The sequence below is a fragment of the Thunnus thynnus genome, chromosome 23 (assembly GCF_963924715.1).
Source record: "Thunnus thynnus chromosome 23, fThuThy2.1, whole genome shotgun sequence".
NCBI classification, from domain to species: Eukaryota; Metazoa; Chordata; class Actinopteri; order Scombriformes; family Scombridae; genus Thunnus; species Thunnus thynnus.
The window spans coordinates 7,304,606-7,327,608 of NC_089539.1; the positions used below are offsets into that span (position 1 = coordinate 7,304,606).

The 23,003-nt window shown below is 40.0% G+C and overlaps 1 protein-coding gene across 4 annotated transcripts; it reads right to left on the minus strand.

Annotated features, from left to right (window-relative positions):
* Positions 1-13,628: 13,628 nt before the first annotated feature.
* pfkfb3 (6-phosphofructo-2-kinase/fructose-2,6-biphosphatase 3) lies at positions 13,629-22,414 on the minus strand. Of its 4 annotated transcripts, none has more exons than XM_067581448.1 (15): positions 22,138-22,413; positions 19,948-20,076; positions 19,655-19,751; positions 19,467-19,533; positions 19,277-19,351; positions 19,139-19,195; positions 18,889-19,013; positions 18,593-18,800; positions 18,359-18,505; positions 18,162-18,266; positions 17,933-18,062; positions 17,710-17,837; positions 17,284-17,472; positions 16,899-16,921; positions 13,629-15,219 (listed from the first exon to the last, which is right to left on the minus strand). In XM_067581448.1, the coding sequence occupies exons 1-15, from the start codon at positions 22,214-22,216 to the stop codon at positions 15,213-15,215; spliced, it is 1,566 nt and encodes a 521-aa protein (XP_067437549.1). In that variant the 5' UTR covers positions 22,217-22,413; the 3' UTR covers positions 13,629-15,212. The 4 variants fall into 4 exon arrangements, with proteins under 4 accessions (XP_067437549.1, XP_067437548.1, XP_067437550.1 ...); XM_067581450.1 differs by lacking the exon at positions 13,629-15,219 and adding an exon at positions 16,265-16,319 and having other exon boundaries at positions 22,138-22,414; XM_067581447.1 differs by lacking the exon at positions 16,899-16,921.
* Between the last annotated feature and the right edge of the window lie 589 nt (positions 22,415-23,003).

Below are 23,003 nucleotides of genomic sequence, written 5' to 3' on the forward strand. Positions count from 1 at the left end.
ATCATATAATTGATTCTTTATATATGGAATATCAGAATGACAAACGTATCAATGTAGTTTTCATCTTTTTCATCACTCAGATGTGGCACGAAATGCTCTGATGTACTGACATTTTCAGTGTCATGCACATTTAGTACAGCCTCCCTTGGATTTTACTTTGTCAGATGCAGTTTTGAAAAGTTTGATGAGCCCAAATATGGAGATAAACATGAAAATCACACAGATTGGATGCATGAGATTTTCTGAGGGAGACAGGGGTGATAGGTGGCCGTGAAACTGGACATGGCTTTTTTTAAAGAACTTACATTTGCAGAAGTGCCTTGTTGCAATATGGGGAACTTGGCTAAGCAACTAGATACGATCATGTCTCCTGCTCTGTTGCAAAACTGTAAAATCAGAAACATCACTTATATGACTGATTTTCTGTAGAGCACAGCTTTCAGCAAATGTTTCATGCAGTTTCATCTGAAGTACTTCCTCAAAAATAGTGATTCATTGTGGTTTAGAACAATACAACTGTTTCATAACAGAAACAGTTTCTGACGCAGGCAGCGTCAACAAACTGGAGGTCAAGTCAGGTATCGGGTATTGTGATGTCAAACATGAGAAATTCAATTTTCAACTCAAAGTTGCTCTGACAGGACAATTCTGACACTTAAAAATGACAGCAATGTTCTGTACCTCCACTGACCCCTCCAGTGATAATCCTTCAAGGCAAAGTTCAAATTTGAAATGATTTTTTGATGTGTGGATTCAACCAATTCATAAATGAACTCAGACAGTGTAACCCGTGTCGGCAGAAGTGTGTTTATTCACAAAGCAGCGTCATATCTTGCATTTACCACTTCATTAAACTATAGCTATTACCCTGTATTTTCTCTGCCTGTTGTTTGGTGCTGGACAGATGTAGGTTTATCAGAACTTTTTCAGTGAAATCAGCTTCCTGCTGTTGCTGGAAACAACAAATGAGAACAGCAAGACTAAACCAAAACCGTAAAATGATATGACATTGCAACAAGTACCAGAAGAACACTGTATTTGCATGTCCAACACTTTTACCTCCCCAGCATGCCACCAGAATGTCAGAATAGACCCCTCGACTAAGACACTCACAGCATGTCACTCTACTGTTGCGTAATATCATTAACTAACAGCCTAAAGTGTTAATAACGAGCCATTATTGGTACACACAACAACCAAATGGCACAATTGGCTTCATGGCTGTTTTGGATCTGTGACATAAGGCTGCTCGCTGCCAATCTGCCTCACCTCAGGGTGCTACTCACCCTCCTCTTTATTTATAGGTTGGATTAGAGGAGAAGTTTGGCAGCTCTGGTAACAGGAACAGTTAAACTTCCCTCTAACACCGCTGTCCAGGTTTGGATGACCTTTGAAGATTTTGAGGTGGAATCTTTTTTTAGCTTAAAATGGAGGGAAATTTGCATCACTTTTCCCCACAGAGGACTGAACACCGCTGTGTTTTAACATCAGAAAAAAAGAAGATCCATGCAGGAAAAATAGTAAAGTTAGTAAGTAGGGAAAAATGTGTGTGGTAAAAGTGAGAATTGCAACATTATTGAGGTGTGTAAAATAACAGAAATAGAGCTGTCTACTTGTTTTCATGTACTTGCACATCTTGAACATGTTATACCTAAAGAGTCAGACTTGACCTCCTCCTGCACTTTGCTGCTGGAATACACACACTCACACAAACACAGATATAAACACAATGAACTCAGAATCAATGAACTCTTGGTGCACTAAGCAGACATCACCTCGTCTGTCTGGGGCACCAATGGAGGCAAATTCAAGTCATTCCAGTGCTTTTCCTCTCACTGAGCACACAGTGTGTCTTGTCCAAACACAAATTACTGGTCTCCACTCACTTTGACTCACAGGCTAGACCCTCCAATGATCCTTTGTGGAGAGGTGGTACTTTTCCAGCGTCTCTCATTATATAATGTAGAAAAACACCAGCAACACATGCAGACTGCAAGTAGATGGCAGCTGGCGATCGAATAAAATCTTGTGCAGATCGTGGCATGGACAAGGTTAAGGCTGGGCCAAAGGTCAAAGGTCATCATTATGTTTTTATATTGAAACCACAGTCAAATGTTCAGTGGCAGTGGAATGTGGAATGCCATTTTACCAACAGTTGTACTTTGAGCTATGCAAACATGCAGAAATAATCTCATTGTTTGAGTTACACCTCGCTGCACATTCGGACTAAAATATGCCTGCTGACTGCTCACTCTCTGCCCATGTATTGTAGTAGGTGTTTCTGGTAGTCAGAGGTGTCATGCCTAGTCAAGCAGGGGGGCATGTGCCCCATCAGATTTTTGATATCTGGATTTTTATATTTTGATTTTATTATTATTACTTTTATAATATGTAGTTATGATCATTTTATAATATGAGTTAAATGTATTCTAGTTATGTCATAGATCATACCTCAAAAAGTCACACACCCCCTTTCTCTTTAATAATGGTTTCTTCCATAAGTTGCAGTATGAAATCATTTCACAACAGCAGGTATGGTATGCACACACATAGCGCTCTGTTGCACATCAACGCTGGAGGAGATGTAGGCTATAGCTTAATGGTGTGTTGCTGAGGTGGTTAGTAGAGCATCAGTCCCTTTTTCAAATGTGTGACCATGAAATGCAATTATTTATACACAATTACTTGCATTTGAGAAAAATAGGCATAGTTGTTTTGCAAGATAGTTGGCTAGTACCAGCTAAAGTTAGCAGCCATCCCTCAATCTGGTTGTTTAGCCTTCTGGCTTGCTAGCTAGTCATGACTTGTGATAGTATAGCATCCTATTTAAAATAGGTAAAGGAGATCTGTGTGAATCTTATGGTAATGAGCTGATAGTTTTTACCACCGCTATCACAGGTTATAGTTAGCAAAACACTGAATTCCATTTGATATCTTGGGGCCAAGATGCAGAGGAAAATCATTCCTTAAAATAATGACAGAGAGCCTCAGCCCTGTCCTCAGTCAGGACGGTTGATAATGCAAGACCCAGGAAGTGAACTTGGAGAGAGTTAGGGATTCATTTTGTAGTCTTGCAAACAGATGTTAAGGTAGGCATGAAAATCCTATACTTGGCCTCTCTCCCTCTCTCTCTCTCTCTCTCTAGTTATATCAGTGTGTGTAGGTGTGGGAACAGGTTACATGTACTTTGGCTAGTGGTCATGATGGATCTTTCAAGGAGGCTGAGCAGTTTGTAAAATAGGTTACTACTGCTCAGTCTGAGCTTTTACTGGATGGAGCAGACACTTCTATGTGATGTCAGCACAGTCTCATGCTGCTTCCTATGCATTGTGTTTGAAAATACAGCTTTTACCATGTGGGCAGGTTCCTTTCATATGTGGCTTTATTATCCATGGTCTCTAAATTACTTTGCATTGTGGATATAGACTTTTTTATGTGAATTTATGCCCCTTAAAATTTTTGGGTGAAGCAGACAAGATTTTGCTCTTTTTCAAGAAAAGTGGCAGCAATGTAGAAGCTGGTGTAGAGGTGAGTGAATAAGTGAGTGTCATTATCAATAACAATAACAGCACAAAAAATTGACCTGAAAATCTCTAAATAAATATAAAGTATTTACTCTAATATAACGTGGGAGATCACCGAGCACAAAAACTGATTTAGTGAAGTTTTAAAATAATATCCCCAAGTCTGAATGTATATGTCAAATTGCAGAAAATTGTATCATTATTTTCTTTTTTTTCTGGGGAAAGACCCCCATGACACCCACTCAAATTGTGCCCCTCCAGAATTTTGCCTTGCATGACACCCCTGCTGGTAGTGGCTCATAAAGACACTGGTTTCCTGCATTGACTTGCAAACAAACATCCTATTATAGATCAAAACAGAGCAAAAATGGACGCATCAACATCCTGTCCTATGTGTGATGCAATTGTTTGGCATTGAATTGAAATGTCATTGAATATTATCACAATAAAAAGTGCAGTGTTCATCTGGTTTATATTAAACTTTAAAGTTTCCCCCCACTCAAAAATATGTTTTTGTTCTTGTTACCTACTATAATTCCATCTGGCAGCTCTGCAGAAAATTATAACATGTTCATTGACTAAACCTTGACTTGTTGTGACCATCCTCACTGCAGTTGCAGCGCTGCTGTCATTTAGTTTCACTTTCACTCAACCCAGCCCCTCAAAGTGTTAAATTTTTTAGATGAAAAATATTTACATATTCATAGGTTCTGGGTTTCTTTTAATGAGGGAGAAGGGAGACATGTAATTGTAAGGATTATAATGAGATAATTGAACTTTTTTGTGGAAAAACCTTTTTAGACACAAACGATTTTTCAAAACAATGTTTTATACACATCTTAAAATATTTTTGGAGGGGATTTTATAAAACTTGAATGGATGTCAAGTCTTAAAAAGTAACAAGGAGCACTTGAAAGCATGCTCAGTTCAAAGCTGCACTATTGAATGGGTCACATGACTGCATCTTTTACAATTTACAATTTCATTTAGCAGACGCTTTCATCCAAAGCAACATACGTCTGAGAGCTGATACAACACAGACAAGGATCTAGTCAGGAGAGAACAATGTGAGTAAGTGCCATAAAGCCAAGTTTGAGTCCAATAGGACATAAGTGCCAACAGACGGTGCACAGAGGCAATGCATAGAGTGCATAGATTGCATAGAAGCAGATTTTTTTTTTCTTCCTTCAATCCTTCAAGTGCAGAGGTGTTGGCGAAAGAGCTGGGTCTTAAGTTTTTTCGTAAAGACTGACAGAGACTCATTTAGTTCATTGTTTTAGTTTTACGGCCAGTGACTTTACTGTCCTGGCTCGCTCTCACCGCTCTGCTCATAAACTGCTCATAAACCTAAGCAGACAGCTGCTAGAGTGAAAAAGCTCTAATAAACCCATTGAAAGCTACCTGACCAGCACCAAACAACAAAGTTAGGAAGTAGCTGTGTGTGTGTGTGTGTGTGTGCAAATATTGTTGCCATGCATGTTGACATCCTGCACACTTTCATCATCTGGTCACACTGTCCCCGATTTCACAGAGGAGGAAATAGATGTGTGTATATCAACATGTAGGTGTCTCACTATTTCATCCGCTGCTTCTTTTAGTTCCCACCCTACCAGTGGTATTACTCCGCCTTGGAGGGGTTTTTTTTTTCTCTGTCATGCCGAGACTACGTGAGCCTCCTCACATCACTCTCTGGGATCAATTATACATGTAGAGGGGGGAAGGAAAAAAAAGGACGAGGAGAAAAGATGAAGAGTGGGGTAGAGGGAGGAGGGATGAGAGTTTTCAGGTGGACGTGACTTTGCGCATGCTGAACATTTGGTATTCATCGCCAGCCCCTCTCCCCACATTACCTTTTCCTCTCCTCCTCTCGTCCCTTATTCCATTTTACCTCCCATCTTCCTCTCTGCTTTCCCGAAACCTTCCTCGTCCCACTTTTCCTCATCTGTCCTACAGTTTTCTTTTATTCACCCCCTGTCTCTTTTCCTTCCGTATCCTCTCTCCATGTCTTCTCCTCCTCCTCCTCCTCCTCCTTTCATCGCTGCCTTAATATTAGCATGCCTATAGCCTGGGACGATCCTATTAGTCAGCTATCTCTAACCTATTAACTTGCCGAGGCTTTACACGGAGTCAGGACACCGATATAACAGGAAATAAGCCCCTGTTGTCTAATAACATCACGAGCACTCTGAGGCACTGTAGCCACCTTGGCAACTCTTCTCCTTTTGAGATGTCGCTCTTTTTCAGTCGTGCAACTAAGCTGCTGTCTGTTTGAGCCCAGAGGGGATGATGTTAACGTGTCGACTGCCAAGGTGGTTGGCACCTAAATCTGACATAGCTGCTTGTCTAGTTCAGATAGGTCTTATGGCAATCATAGAAGTCCCTTTGTTCTCTCCACTAAGTTTGGATTAAGAAACATCAGCAGCAGTGTTTTAAAGTTAGAATATGACAGTGTACTGAAAGTCTTGCCATGAAGTTCAGGTTCACAACCCAACACCACTAATGGGATAATTACTCAGAAGAAGTATCATATTACTAAATCTATCTTTAATTCTTTCCAGCGGGGGCGTCTTGGGCTCCCTGCAGTGCAGAGCACATTCCATGTGGGCTAACCACAACATCCCGGATTCAAACCCAGCCTGGGATGTGTTGTCGCCTCTCATCCCCCTCCCACTCACTATATTCACTGTTGATCTCCACCGTACATTTCCCAATAAAGGTAACAATGCCAACAACAACAAAAATATGCCTGTCTTCTCCCACTGTCTCTGCAGAGAAGGAGACGTCCTCCTCCTCTGGGGTTCTCCTAATCCTACTTTTGCATGATGATATGTTCAGTAAATGGTGGGTCTGCATCAGATGTTATGACTAGGTTTTTAACTGTTAAAAAGGAGAAAAAGAGAGGGATTACCTGCAACATAGAGATGAGTGCCATCCACATAAGAGTGGAGTTTGATGCTAAATGCTACAAATAAGGTTACCCAGAGGGAATATGCAAATAGAAATGATGACTAATGGTCTGAGTACAGTTCCTTGCGGGACGCCATAACTCTAATCTTAAGAGCTTAATTGTTATCTTGGTATCTCCAGCTACTTAACAGTGTTGACCTTGAGTGTTTCAACAACAAGGAAGTACTCCGACTATATTGTTTTGTTTTTTAACTTCCTTCCAAGTCAGGCATCAAAGCTCTTGCAATGTTTCACCATAGAAACATCGAGCTACTGATACAATACAAAGTAAACTAATTGAGCAAGTCAACGTTGAGTGTATGATGGTAGATGGTCTTTTTTATCTAATATCTGTGGTGGTGTTAGTACATATGACCTCCTCAAATATGTGGACATGTGTTCCCAACTTTGAGAAATTTTTTAGCAGGCTGTGTGAACCGACCAGCACCATGACTTTTGACTTGCATTGATAGTAACTGGAAGTTAGACAACATAACAGGAAATTGTGGTCTATTGCTAGTTCTGGCTGATATATCAGTCCTTTAATTTCTCTCACTATGGCACATCTTCAAAACAGCATGATGTTGTCTTCTGTTCAATTGTTTCTAAATGTTGTTGTGAATTCTTGTTTGCAACATACCCACAAAAGTTGTTTATACCTATAAAAGTCTCAGCATTCCTTCAGGTCTAAACATAGAGACCGCTCATGTGAAACTATTCTATTCACTTACTGGTATTTTCAAGTGCAACAATAGTATTTTAACAGATACAGTTCAGTTGAGGGAATTGTTTTCTGAACATATGAGATTAGATTGAGTGAGTAATGAGAGCTACTTCAAGTTTATGTCAAACAAAGTTTTATTCTAACAAAACAAAACTTAAAACTGGTCACAATGTTCTGTCAAAACAAAATTCTCCACTTTCACTGTTCCCTCTAATGACACTTAAAAGTGAAAATTCATTCTGACAGTAACAAACTGCACATTATTTTTGTATATTTTCAAGATCCTTTACTAAGGTAAAAGTACCAATATAGCAATGTAAAAATATTCCATTACAAGTAAAAGCCAACATGAGAAATCCTACTTAAGTAAAAAATACATAAGTATTAGCAGCAAAATGTAGTTAAACCTGCAGTGTGAAACTTTTACATATAAATGAACATCCATTACATTCAAGCCCTTGCCAAACAAGTTTACTGATTAAGCCTGAGTCGGCTAACTTCCAGTTAGCCCACTGCTAACTTGAATGGGGATAAAATAATTGAACCGTGTGGCTCTTCTAGACTTTCCAAATATTATCGGACTGAGAGGAATTTCTGGAAATTCTGATAGTGAAATAAGTCATTTCACGGGGGTTGTATGACGCTCAAAACAATTTATCAACTGTTTTACAGCCACAACAGTAGCAACGGAGTAGGCTACAGCGGAAACCTATGACGTAAGCACATGTTGACGGTGTTTTTATAATTGCTCTCACTGCCAGAAGGGGGAGACATAAGTCCTGCACTCCAGCTTTAATGTATTGCAGTAAAAGTAGTGGTTTGGTCCCTCTGACTGATATATTATTATATATGACATCATTAGATTATTAATACTGAAGCATCAGTGTTAGAGCAGCATGTTGCTGTTGTAGCTGCTGGAGGTGGAGCTAGTTCGAACTACTTTATATACTGTTAGTTAGTTTAGTCCAGTGGTTCCTAACTTAGGGTTCGGGTCCCTCCGAAGGGTCACCAGATAAATCTGAGGGGTCATGAGATGATTAATGGGAGAGGAAAGAAGAAAAAACAAAGTTCTGACACACAAATCTGTTTTCAGTTTTTTGATTTTTTTTCTCTAATCTTTGATTTTTGGTGAAATATTGGATCATTTGAACATTTATTGAAATTAAACCATGTGAGAAGTTTAGAGGAGAAAATCACTATTTTGTGGAGCTGTTAACAACTCATAGACATCTGAAATATGACCCCGACTACACACTGCTTTTTGTAAGACGTCAAAAGCCAAAAAGGTAGGAAACCACTGGTTTCATCTTTAACAATATGCTGTATTTTAAAAGCTTGTTATATTACCCATTGTGTCAAATCTTCATCTGAAAAGTAACTAAAGCGGCAGCTTTAGTTACTTTTCAGATGTCGCTTTTAATAAATGTAATGGTGTAGAAAGTACAATATTTCCCTCTGTGTGGAAGTATAAAGTAGTATAAAGTAATATCAAATGGAAATAGTCAAGTAAAGTACAAGTACCTCAAAAATTGTACTTTTTGAGTAGAATTAAAAATTGAGTACAGTACTTGAGTGACTGTGCTTAGTTATTTTCCACCACTGGTTCTGGCTGATATATCAACCCCTTAATCTCCTTCACTATGTCACATCTTCAAAACAACATGATGTTGTCTACGGCTTATTTGCTTCTAAATGTTCTTGTAATTTCCTGTTTCGTAGTTGCATTTAAAGCCGCAAACTTTCAAAATACCCACAGAAAACTATTTTCACCTACAAAAGTCTCAGCATTCCTTCAGGCCTAAACAAGGACTGCCCATGTGAAGCAACTCTTTTCACTCATGATGCAAGTTTTTCAAGTGCAACAATAGTATTTTTACAGATAGCATTTTTTATAACCAAAATAAAGTTAAAATGAGGCCTCAAAAAGTGAGGTAGAGTTGATGGAATTGTTTTCTGAACATATGAGAGTGAGTAGGGGATGTGGCAAGAGTTACTTCAAGTTTATGTGAAACAAAGTTTCATTGTGACATAAAACAAAACTTAAAGCTGGTCACACTGTTGCCCAGTCAAAACAAAACCCTCCACTGTCACTGTCGTCTCTCTAATAACACTCAAAAGTGAACGTTCATTCACACAGTAAGATACTGCACAGTATTTTTTGTATATTTTCAAACTGTAATTTTACTGTTTATCAATTTACATTTTAACAATAGTTTTTCTAACATACTGTCATTTATTGATTTCTATTTAAAACAGTTGGAATTATTGGTTTTACTATATTTAGTAGATATTAGACCTGCAGTTTTTTTTTTCCTTTTTCTACACCCCATTATTTGGTTTATTGTAAAACCCTTAAAAAAGAAATGCAATTAGTGAAATCTATAATGCACTAATGCAACGTGACCCAAACAAAAAATTAAGATGACTCACTACAGTAAGGAAATCTTTTATGCCAGTGATAGAACTATGCCGAAGGTCACGTAAACGAGCTTTTATTACAGCGCCAGTGTAATCAGGGATAACACACGGTCTATTTAATCTGCTCTGCTCCATTGAAGGCCCGCTGAATGACTTATCCTCTCCATTCAGCACAAAATCTCCCCATCAAAGGGAGAGGGATGAGTTTTCACTCCGCTGTACGAATAGTGGAGGTAAAGGGTTCTTTATAAAGCAGAAAGAAAAAACACAAGGTCAACTTGAGTATGCGCGTATACTTTTTTGCAGTAACAAAATGCTTCATACTCATACACTTAATTGACTTTCAGAGCTCAGCCAAGCTGCCCAGTATGGACACAAAGGAATGTAGGACAGGGCAGGGGTTGTGCTCTTTGGGATTTCCCTCTTTATTTTGCTCTCGTCTATAGTTACAAGTGTGTTCCTTTGACTCAGACAGGGCCAAACTACATCTCCAATAACACCAAAACAAGTATGACTATGACTGAATCCCAAATGTACGTCAAAGGGCCTATTACAAATGTAAAAAACTGTAAAAATAAAAGCATTAAAATAACTCAGCAGCCCTGTCACTTTAAAGTATAAATGCAAGTTTTTACAAACTGTAGTGTCTATTTTTTCAAACTGATTTGGCTCATTTGGAGGCAAAGGGGAGCAGGGTCTCTTATAAATAATTTTTCCAGTGGTTTGAACCAGTGAACTTCCGCTCACCTGACAAGAGTGTGTGATGTTGTTGTGTCCTTACAGGTAAACAGACGTGTTTGATAAAGACTCTGTGAACACATGACTACTGATGTGCAACAGTCATAAAATCATAAATGTCTATTTACGGACAGTGCTGCAACGCAGTTACACAAGTATCTATGTAGGCTCTGGTAAATGTGTGTATTTTTCTATCTATATGGGTCAAAGAGTTAATATGTGGGTGTGTGTGTGCGTATGGTTGTACATGCATGTGTGTATATACTCTGTATGTTAACAGTACAAGAAGACAGGATTACTTTGAGCCCAAATGGGACATGGACACATGACAGGCTAATAAGGAAGAGCTAATCAGGTGGACAAGGACGAGCTGCTGAGTCATGATAAAACAGAACAAGACATGATGCCCGGTCACCTGCTGACGATGACTCAGTCAATAAAACAGTGTGTGTAGATGTTGGCAAAAAAAAAATGTCACCCAATCTTTTTTGCAAATTGCAAAACACTGAGTTTTTGTAGACTTCACTGACCAACTGGGCCAGTCTCCATCACTCTTTGTATACTTTTAACCTGAGTGATTGAGAACGCAGACAATCCTTCGTCAGCGCAGTATTAGGAAGCTATTTGTGGAGCTGGTGGCTTAGCGCTGCCTGTTTACACCAATCCCACGTACCATTCATATGCCTGACACAGCAGCTCCTCTCTCCCACAGAGATTAAACACACACACACATGCACAAGTATATCCAGCAGTACCAATGCCAGGCCACATGCACTGGCCAATGTACTGTATTTTAGGCTGTCGTCACCAGCGCAACACATATTTAGACAGCTGAGTCACCAGTAGTTAGAGTTATGGCTCAGTTTTAATTAAGTTCCCGTTTCGTGGTGAAACTAGGGGAAGATAAAAGCAAGTAGAATAAAAAAACATCCTACAAAATACTGGATGACAGGGCGTGTAATGCAAAAATGCTGCATATTCACAGTAACACATTCACATAGGTAAAGAGGCCCAATGTGAGCAACAACATTGTGCATTATCATTAAGTTAAAATGCAAAGTAGGTTTCAGTGTTTCAGTGACGTTGTGAGCGCTGGAGAAAAGGGTAAACCTGCCAGAAGTCACATACACAAGTGTGTATCAGTGTGTGCTTGTGTGAGTGAGTATCAGTGAGGCGGAGCAATGAGTGGTGAACCTGACAGCAGTCACATAGCCACTCTGCCCACAGGATGAACAGTCTGAGCCAAGATACGCAGTCTGCCCATGATTCAGACTGGAGGAAATACCACATTCAACTGGCAAATGCAGAGTGTGTGTGTTTCTGTGTGTGTGTATGTGAATGAGTGTATGAATGAGAGAGAGACATAGAAAGGATAGAAAATGATATACGACTGTATACAGGATCTAAAATGGTTAATGTTCAACTTATCTGAAGGCCAATTTATGTCAATAATGAATAAGTGTCGACATTAACTTAATTGCCGGCTGTATACTAGGTCTATGAACTATATTCTTGTGACACTTTTTAGTAGTTTCAAAAGGTATGTACCGGTATGTAAGTTTGTCGACAGTGCACTGTTTTGGTGGTTAATGTACAAAAACAGATAACAGATATCAGTGTAACAGCAACTTTGGAAAACCACTGAAAACATCAAAAAACTACTAAAATGCTTTTCTAATTTTGGCCGATTGATACCATATGAAATTTCAGTTGGTCACCAAAATCATAGTTATCATCTTTCGAGGGCTATGAATCACCAGGGAATTTGCAAATATACTAATATACTATTAAAAGTTTTGCAAACTCACTACATTAGATGATTTTTTGCTGATTTTTTCTGGAGCAAGCTCAGGAGCTTTTGAGCCAAAAATGTTCACCACTTTGGAAAAATATTTCCAAAGCAGGAAGCAATAAAAGTATCAAGTCATTTACTTGAGGGGAGTGAGGGAAATTTTGAAAAACATTTTCATATTTGAATATCAAGGGTAAATTGAATTAATCTGCTTCATCTTTATATACAAATGAGCTGTAAAGGAGGCTAGTGTGCCTCATAAACACACGAGCTAAGTTGCACAAACGATAAAACAGAAATGCATACAAACATTGGCTTTTAATACTTTAATAGTACTCAAACTTTTTTAGTTTTCACCCTGAAAACTCAATGCAAAACCAGAACTTGTTCATTCATTCATTCATGTGGTTTGGTTGCCACAACAACAGAGTCACTACTGCTGTGTTACCTGTCATGTGAAACCTGGTACAGACGTGTATCTGGATAGACTGAACATTTTCCCCTCTAGCACCTGTAATGTTAACTAAAAGATTCAGACAGCCATTTTGGAGTTTTGTTGAAAATCAATTAAGGCAAATTTTGTGTGACATGGTTTGTAAAAGGCTCTGCAATCATACAGCCAAGTTCAAGAATTTGTACTTCACTGTGCACAAAATGTCAAAACATTTGTCAAAGTAATAAGTCTAACTGTCTACAACAATGCTAGCAGCCCTATGAGACTGCAATTTCATGGTAAACCAACAGTTGTCCAGACATTTCATTTAAAACCACAAATGTCAACCTCATGTTGGCACCAGAGAAAAAAGTCATGGAATCACCAGAGTCATTAGGATTCGTATGTACAATATTTTGTGCCAATCCATCAAGGAGATGTAAAGATATTTTGCTGGATAAGTGAAAAGTCAGGGGATCCCATAGGTAGCCTATCTTAATTTATCAAATGGGCCATGTACTGTATATCTTTACCAAATGTCGAGGAATTTCACAAAAAAATAAAAATGTCAACCTTATGGTGGCGATAAAGGAAAAGTCAGTGGACTTCATCCTCTGAGGACAATGAATTTCACAGAAGTCCACCCAGCAGTTGTTGAGATTTTCCCGTCTGGACCAAAATGGTGAAGCGACTGACAGACCGAGTTATCAACAGTTAATATTTTACCAGTGCTCTTTTTGAAAATCTGCCATGGAGCATTAATTTATCACCATTGTACTTCTGAGTACAATAACCTCCTTGTGTGCTCAATTTTGTTGGAGAGAGGGATGTTTTGTTATCCACTCTGATGTCATTTCACAGCAACATGTTGAATGCACCCAGTCACAATTATCCTGATGAGCAACATGCGACAGTCTGTGTGACTCATGAATCCTGTGAATGGGCATCACACATTATGTGTGCTTCAGATCGGCTCCATAAACGGACACAAGGAAAGCCTGTTGGCGGAATAGTAATGTTGGATTTGGTCCAATGAAAACAGAAGGTAAAATGTATATTTGTAGTGAATTTATTGGTCCAGCAGATGCAAAATCAACTATACAACATACTGTCCTCTCATGCATAGTCCTCAGGTTTTAAGAAGGTGCCTCTCGCTCCAAGCAGTCATTCAAAAACTACATAAAAATAAATAAAGAATATAATAAAACAGTTTTTACAAAAAACAAATTTCAAGTATCTCAAGCAAACATGTTAAAAGATTTACTGAGAGACAGGAGCAGCAGCTTCTTTCTCAAAAGATTATGCTTTCCATTCAGTCCCGACACATTAGTACAAAAACACTTATTACACACACGTTCATTAAAAGACTCCCAAGAGAGTTCCAAGTCATCTCCCATCCATCTCCAGTTATACTGTATGTACACTAACATTTACAAAGATATTATTAACAGCACGCTTTGTTGTAAGAAAAATATAGGTGCTTACATTTGTGCGCAGCAGACAATGACAGCAAAAGGAAATAAAAAGAAAATAAACTTTCCCATCAGTGAACAGAACTCTGTTTAAATGATCTGCATGTTCTGTAGCATTGAAACTAAACACAATGAAAAATAAATATTACATGAAAAGTAAAATATTGAAATGATATGTGAAGTAATTAGGTGAAATGTGGTGCCTCTCCTCCAGCGATTAAGTCCACAGAAATAGCAAGAGAAGCGGCATTGGGCTTGCAAAACAAGCACTACAGGCACTCTACGGCAAAAATCACCTCCGTTACAGTGAAGTCATGAAAATTAAAAAGTTAAAGTGACACATAAACCAAAAAAAAATAATAATAAAAATGTATCCCCACTGTGCAAAATAATCTCTTATTTTGTCGCATCCGCATACAAAAGAGTCAATTAAATTACAACGTTCTGCCTTCACACACATTTTAGAAAAAAGTGCACGTGAAAAACGCCAGTGCTTCCAAAGAAGTGCCAAAGAGTTTACAATGTAAACTAAATACCATCCCATCATCTCGTTAAAGCAACCATAATTACATGGTTGAAAAAGGAAGAGCTAAAAGTTCTATTTGGGTGTGGTCTCTCCAAAAAAAAAAGCTTAACCAGAAGAAACTGGTAATCCAGAGAACTGACTGAGCTGTGAAATATAACAGGAATGACTTTAGATTCGAAAGAGTCACAGTTTTCCTCTGAATCTGAATGAAAGAACGAATTATACACAAGAGGTTTTCTAAAGTTTCCTTGAAAACACAGATTCATCAGTCTCAGAGGGACAATGGGAGGGGGAATTTACGAGTTTGGCTTTGAAATGAAATCGACCTTGAACATAAATATCTCACAAAATAGCTGATAGGACAGCAATTACATAACCATGGCCTGTTTTGAAGGATTAAAGGTACAGTAACTTGCATCCGTAGCGGACAAAATGATACAAGATTCATTCCATTAGATTTTACAGGCCGAGAAATATTGAAAAAAAAAATTCTCAATTTTGCGTTTCCTTGTTGTTTGAAGTTTTTTTCAGCGAATCTTTGTCAGTGATCCACTTTCTGGCCTCTTGAGTCACATGACCAAACGGTGCAATTTCATTGGCAGGACTGCAGGACGTCATGGCGGCCAGATGAGTTCCTCTTCAGGTTCTGCAAACACACAAAGACATGCACCAAAAATGTTAACACTTCATTCTGTATTAAACTATAAAACACGTCACATATGGCTGCCAGGACGTCAGCAACAACACAACTGACTCTTGCATAAACGTCCCCTGGCCAAATGATACTTTCTCATTTAGTGTAATCCCTAAACCACAAGTTACATCACCTGTGTTTCCTTGGGCCCTGGTTTGCTTTGATATTTTTAGAGGGCGTGAAAACTAGCGCTGAGTTCAGGAGTGTGTGAACAGGTTGCTGCAGCTGAATGAGCCGCCACCCAGTTAATCCTCAAGTGATTATGAATGAAGCTGACAAGATTCTCACACATCCAGTGGCGTTATCCACACTTTTCCACTGCGCCAGCAAAACTAGCGCCGACATGTCGCTTCCCCTCACACAGTCAATGGAGTTTCATGACTTTGTAGGTTCATTTATCGTACACACTCAAGCACTATTTGATTTTCTATGGTTATATCTGGAGGACACCCAGCTTTACTTAAACGGACAATATTAAACTGGCAATAAACACAACCAAATTAACAATGACAAGTCATTTCTGATCTACAAATGGCTTTCATTGTGGATCCAATACGCTGCCATGTTGGACGTCCCTGGGTAATAACAGCTAGCAGCTCTTCGAAAACTTTAAATTTAAACATGCCTGTCTCTTTTGGACAGATAAATAATGATATAACTGTTTTTAATATAGTGTGTGAATCAATTTGTTAGCTGTGCTAAAAGCTGTGTTAGCTTGTTAGCAAGAAAACAAGCTAACACACCTAGCACAAAACTAATACAACTAGTGGAAGCTAGCATTAGCATGCTACATTTGTGTCTTTGCTAAATGAGCCTGTTTGCTTGTTAGTGAATCGCCCTAAGTTCCTCAATAACTCACATTATTTGGGAGTACAAACTTCTTAAGAGTTATTTGTGCCACAGCAACTTGGTTTAGTCTGGTTGGCAGATATTTAGAATATATTTGAATCAAATGTTGGGAGAGCTACAAAGCAACAGCAAAGCCTCTACAGTGTGTTTACCTTTGAAAGACTAAGAGAGAAACCACTTTCAGATAGTGGAGGCTGGTTCGTCTTTAAGCAGGACAAGACAGGCCAAAAATAAACCAAACACAAAGACAAGAACAGGACAGTCAGCATGAATCAGCGTACAATAGTAGTAGCATTGTAGTGACAACAGCAGACAGGAATCACAGGAATGTAAACTGGGAAGAGAAGAGCTTCCCAGGAGCAAATATGAATGCCTGTCTTTTTTTCCCTCACTGCCAGGAAACAGTGCTGCTACTCTTCAGTATGAGACATCATTTCCTATTAGTTAAGTCTAGAACACATTCACTGTAAAACAGTGTCCTAATAAGAACATACTGTCACAAAATGTTTTAGTTTACTGAAATATGTTGCATTTATCATGATAAATACTGATAAATGTGATGAATTGAGCTAATACAAGTTACATAAATGTACCTACTAAAGGTAAAATATGTAAATTTGCCAATATTTGTATAAACTTCTTTGCTTTTCTCACTTACATATTAGTGGGGAAAAGAAACATCAGCAGTGAACACCATGCAAATGAAGATGCAGCAACAGGAAGAGGATGAGATAAAAAAAAGAGTGACACAGCCACAGATACTGAACAGAGTGAATACTTACAGGCAAACTTTGCCCAGCCAGTGCTGTAAGGTGCAGAGCAGGAGAAGGCAGCAGAGAAAAAGAAGATGGGAAACAAGTGAGTGAACATACGTGCAGACTCTAAAGAAGCCGTCAAAAAGGAAACAGATGGAGGAAATGTTTTAGCCTGTTTGTTTTATTTTGTCCCATGATGTCATAAATGTTGCTCAAGATAGTTCTGTACAGAAACAATAGCTTCTTATCGAATCTTCCCTGAAAATATACCAATTTGGCATGAAATATCAGCCTCTTGTGATGTGAAGTCTAAATTTTTGGGTACTGGCCTTAAAAAACCCACTGTATCCTAGTAACGCAGTGCTTGAAAATGTAAAAAAGTATGATTTGTGCATGTTTATAATGAACCCACCTGTCCGGCCAGGGCGAGAGGGAGGTGTGAGGGGCTGCACAGGGCCAGGGAAGCAACAGAAGGGGGCAGCTCTTGAATCGGAGCCTCGTCCAGGTCATCGATGCGAGGTTTCTTGATGTTTGACTCGGGGCTGGTCAGAGGAGTCACGCTGTTCCTCCTGATCAAGGTGCCAGGACCCCTCTTCACCTCCTGCAGGGGTGACAAAGATAACACTTTATCATCATACTAGACTTAAAACTCAGAAATCAAGCACTGCAGGGGAGCATTATGGGGACTGTTTTTTTGTAAGAACAGATTAAATGTGCAGTGTGAGAAATGTATCAGGATATCCAGTTCCTTTACTGTTAATAAACACTAGGATCTGAATGTTATACAGGATGTGACTTCACTTCCGTAGTTCCCAGTATTCAGTGAATCATGTATTACCTCTGGTCTGTCTCTGTGGGTGTTCACAGCTTCCACATTCAGAGAGATGGACTCCACTTTGCACCCATAGGCCACAGGGGTGAGCTTCAACACTGTATGGAGCGGACACTTCAGATAGGGCATCTCATCTGCAAACAGCAAATCACACAAAAACATGTTGGATGCCACCAAACAGAGAATGACTGTCTAAATCAGAGGGCTTAATGGGAGTTGTAGTACTCACCTGCGCTCTTATCCAGGAAGTAGGCCAGCAGGCAGCGCATGACGGCCTGGTGGCAGATAACCAAGACATTCTCCTGCCTCTCCAGCTCCATGATGACTGACTCCAATCGCTGGACCAGGTCCTGGTAGGACTGCAACCAGGATTTTTATTAGTAAGTTGGTTTGAAACCACATCAGGAATCCTACTCCTCTGTATTTTGGGATTGTGAAGGTGTTCAATGGCTGTATACCTCTCCAGCAGGGTAGCGGTAGTAGTATTTATCTTCATCTCTCAGTGCAAACTCCTCTGGGAATTTCTCCTTCACCTCGTCGTACGTCATCTCCTCACACATTCCCTAAAAACAACACACCAAGTGTATAATATTTCAGTTCGGCAAAAACAAAAAGAGTTATATGGTGTAAGAGTTTATGTTAGAGTGACACTCACTGCGTCTATCTCGTTGAGAGCCTTCCACTGTTCGTAAGGGACTCCCAGATGCTCGGCGGTCTGGATGCTGCGACACAGCTGGCTGGTCCAAACCTTCAGATCCTTCAGCTGCTGCTCCTCCACAAACCGAGCCAAGGCAGCTGAAAACTACAAAGAGGGAACAGTATTCAAAACCTGACGTTTATCAATTCATCATCTACTCTCATCTACGCTCCTCTCTGCTACTGTTCCTACCTGTTTGCCGTGCGGCGAGAGGCCGGCGTCTCCGCCCAGCCGTCCCTCCAGGTTGTCCGTGCTCTCTCCGTGCCGACACAGGTAGATGGTTCGGGGCTGGACGTGGATGTTCATCAGGTAGTAGACAATCTTACTCTGGATGTGATCTTGGATCCGGTTGACGAGGAAGCGGCGACCAACGTCTATCACTTTGATGAAGGACAGATCCCTGGAGAAAGAGAGCGAACAGGACGGTATGAGCCACTATTTTGTATTAGTTTGTACTGGACATGGCAGAATCAGTGCCGATGATTTACCTGTCATGCTGGTCAGGGTCCAGAGGTTGGTAGCTGGCTTTGTAACATTCAATTCTCCTCTGGAAATCCAACATGGCATCAGTCTTATTGCAGTCCCGGTAGTCTGGACAGGACACCTTCACTTCCTGCACAAGGAGGAAGATTGTCAGACGGCAAATAACACGCCTGAAGCCAGAGAGTTTTAATACATTTCATGTTTTTTCGCACAGCACCGGGACGCATCATCTGTGACATCATCATTGTGACTTACCATGATGTTTGATGCGATGACACTGGGATCATCACAGACAGACTCGATGAAGAAGACCTGGGTAGAGAAAGGAGACGTTGTTGAAAGCTGCTGCACTGGCGGTAATGTCATACCTCAGGTCACCATAGTAACACTGACCTTGAAGGCGTTCTCGCTGCCAAACTTGAGGATCATCTCTCGCCTTTCCCTTGTCGTGTTTGTGGCATCGAAGACCTGAAAAAAAGACGAAGTGGCTTTGTAAGACGACGGGATGCAAAGAATATTGATTTGCACATCACGCTTGAGGGCAGAATGTTAGAAAACGGGTGATGCACGACAAGAAACTCACCGCTACTTGGCCTCCTTCATCCTTTAAATAGGACTTGACATCCCTCAAAGCTGCTAAGGCACATTGCCTGAAGAACAAAGACAGTGGAGATGTTAATTTTGCTTTTTATGGTCAAAAAAAACCCCAACACAAATACAGTAGATTACTCTCATTGTGCATGTGTGTGTGTGTGTGCGTGCGGGACTTACTGCCTGATTTTCACGGCACACTCATTATCAGGCTTGAAGAAGTCATAGGAGCTGTAATTCTTAACCGCCTCCCTGCGGTACTCTCCCACATTGAAGACTGCAAAAGACACGCACACACACAGGAAGAGGCAACAAGCATGAACATGATATCCTGAAGGTGAAAACACGAGTTTATGTTGCCACGCAAAACACCATGAAAGAACAAGGAGTGTCATTGTGTAATTGATAAGCTGCAGAACAAACTGAGCAAGTGTTTAAATATGTGTGTGTGTGTGTGTGTGAGTGGTGTGTACCTTTGGTGGGCATGCCAATCCAGTTGAGGTAGCGTGTAAGTTTCCTGGACATGTACGTCTTGCCCCGAGCCGGCAGGCCAACCATCACAATGACCGTGGGGGGGTTGGCGAAGTGTGGGGCGCCAGCCGCTGCGGAGAGGGATGGCAAGGGAAGGGAATTGTCATGACAACAGGCCTGTTTACAAAAAAACACACTGAGAGGAGCAGAGGCCAGAATGAACATCTTGTACGCTGCCTGCAACCTGAGTCCACTACAACCAGCAGCCAGAGCGCTGGCACCGATAACGACTGGTCACCAAGAGCTGCAACCTGACTGAATTTATTTATTAAAATCATCTCTGCACATATAATCTCATTTCTCCCCATGCTGACTCACTCCCAGCCAGCACGTGGCTCGTGACTTTTATTTCCACCTCGCTGCACATCTGACTCACTTTTGCAAGCTTCAATATGACGGGGCTTCCACCAGCTGGGATGAGTTGTTTTCACTTGCTCAGATATACTATAACCTGACCCGAGGCCCATGGGAGATTTGATATCATAGATATGTCACTGCAGGCTGCTCCGTGTTGCCCTGGAATCCCACAGTGAGTGGGTGGGAAGGAGGATTTGACTCTACATGAAAAATATGCTCTGCAGGGAAGTGAAATGGTGACTAAATTGCTGCATACTGAAGCATAACTCTGACTTTTTATTGGCTCAATTTTTCACTTTTAACGTCAAATTTCTCCAAACTTTTGGACCAGGTCAGCAGACTCCTCGTTCCTCTCCATCACTGCAGTTGCAAGCATCAGGGGTGATCACGCACTAATCTTGTTTCCACAACACAGGAGCCACGATGCTTCAACGGAAAAATGGATCAAGCTCTTACGTGGACATTCAGACATCTGGTACCTCTCTCCTCTCCTCCATCCCCTTCATCTCATCTACCACATCCCTCAGGCCATAATTCGCTAAATTCTTTAGCTTTCCTCCTCATGAAAAACACAAATTACACAGTCAAACTCTGAATTTTGGATCAGACCTGAAACCATCACTGGGTTCAGAATCTGCCTTGTCTTCACAAAAGCTGTTTCATGAGGGAGAAGCATCCCTCCAGCACAGATAGCTTTCTTCTTTCCTCATTGATCAGTAAACCAAAGTCGCCCATCAATAATCAATGAGCAGCAGAAAGGTCAACAGAAATCTCATCAGTCATGAAAAATAAATTTCTGCCTTCCTGATCATCTAAAGGCAGAACAGACCCCTGGTCTCTTTTATAAAACGCCTAAAAACCTTTTTATTCAAGAAGGCTTTTAATCTTAAATCTTATTATCATTATTTAATAATTAACACTGTACACTTTGAGTTTCACTATGAATGAAAAGTGCAGTACAAATTAAATGTATTATTTCTCTCAGGAATGGGGCTAAAAGAAGCAGCAGCATTGGTTTAAATTTGCAGAGATTTGATCTTTGTGCGTTTATAAAAACTATCCAATAAAGCAGAAATAGAAGAGAATGGAGCTCAGTCACAGTTTAGGAATAAAATGTGATGATGAGTTGCTTCAAAAGCTGTTAAATGCTTGTTTTTCCTCATCAATAATCTCTTCCCTGTCTTTTATTTGGTATAAAGCCAGAAACGAGGCCTCAGCAGCAGCAGCAGCAGGGTCGCACCATGCACAGGCGCTGCCGGCTGACCAATCAGAAAACGGTGCGCTTTCAGCTGCATCACGCACAGGTTGCGGGGCACTGTGGTAACCATGGAGACCAGAGCTTCGTCATGCCCCAGTTGGAGGGTCGTTACGTGCGGTGCGTGCTGATGAAGACCACTGATCTATCGATAAGTGAGGATGTGAAAGTAGACTATGCGTAGCTCTCCGGGGATTTTTTATTTAAAAAAAAAAGTGAAGTGAAAAGATTAAAAAGCGCCTTTGAACTCCACTGAAACACTAATAAGTCTCCACGTGGTTGTATCAGACTACAATCAACATTTTCTTCATGTTGTGTGTTGCATGTTTTAATGTTGTAGCACTTTCAGATTCACTATGAATGAAAAGTTGGGTACAAATTAAATTTATTGTTATTAAAATTATTAATTATGTAGAAATAGTCTGTCACATACAAACTTATACTTCAGGAAAACTAGTATTAGATTAAATTATATTATCTATTCCACATAGAAATATATAGAAATATTATTAGTGTTTACCTCTCCGGGGGGCCGGCTTGTCATCCTTAGTGGGAACCCAGATCTTTTGGATCCTGTTCTGGGTCAGCTCTCTGGGCATTCCTTAAAGACTAAAGAACCGTACAGGACACGGGAACCGAGTCGCTTAGATCCCGGGGAGGTGAAAAAAAAACACCACGTCAAAAAAAGAGCCGGTGGCTGTTCGAGCAGGAGCCTCGTCCGTTCAGGCGGAGTGAACCAGGCTGCTCACAATTGTGGACAGAGCGCGCTGAGCCGGGTTTATCTGCCGGTCTGCTGCGCACACCAGCTATTTAACCCCACCCGACCGGGAAACAACGTGACTGTGGTGACGACACACATACATACACACACACACACACACACACTTACACACACACACATAGGCAGCCACAGCGCCTCTCTGTGGTATTTATTGTTAGGATGATAATTTTAATTTCTATGATTAGGCTATATATTAGTATTTAGTGCCTATAGGTCATTTACTTTTTCAAATGAATCACCTCATTGTGTTTATCAAATCTGTATGATTAGTAGCAGTAAATTATAGGCTATTTCGTCTATATTTAAAATATTTAAAATTGGTTCATTTTCAAACATTTCGTGGCTGTGTTGTTTGTTTTTATTGTTTTAAGGCTGGCAGTGGTAGCAATAGTCATGTTATTGTTGTATTTAATGTGTTTTCTACATTGAAAATGTTTCCATTAAAGTTATTAGCAGTTGAAGAGAAATGGTGGTTGTGTTTATTAATATTAATAAATACTATTTTAGAATAATAGTAATCATTATTTTTATGACATGAAAAGATAAATTATTGCTTCAAACCAGAGCTGGTTTTTTTATATGATGTAGTTACATTTTATTCTAAT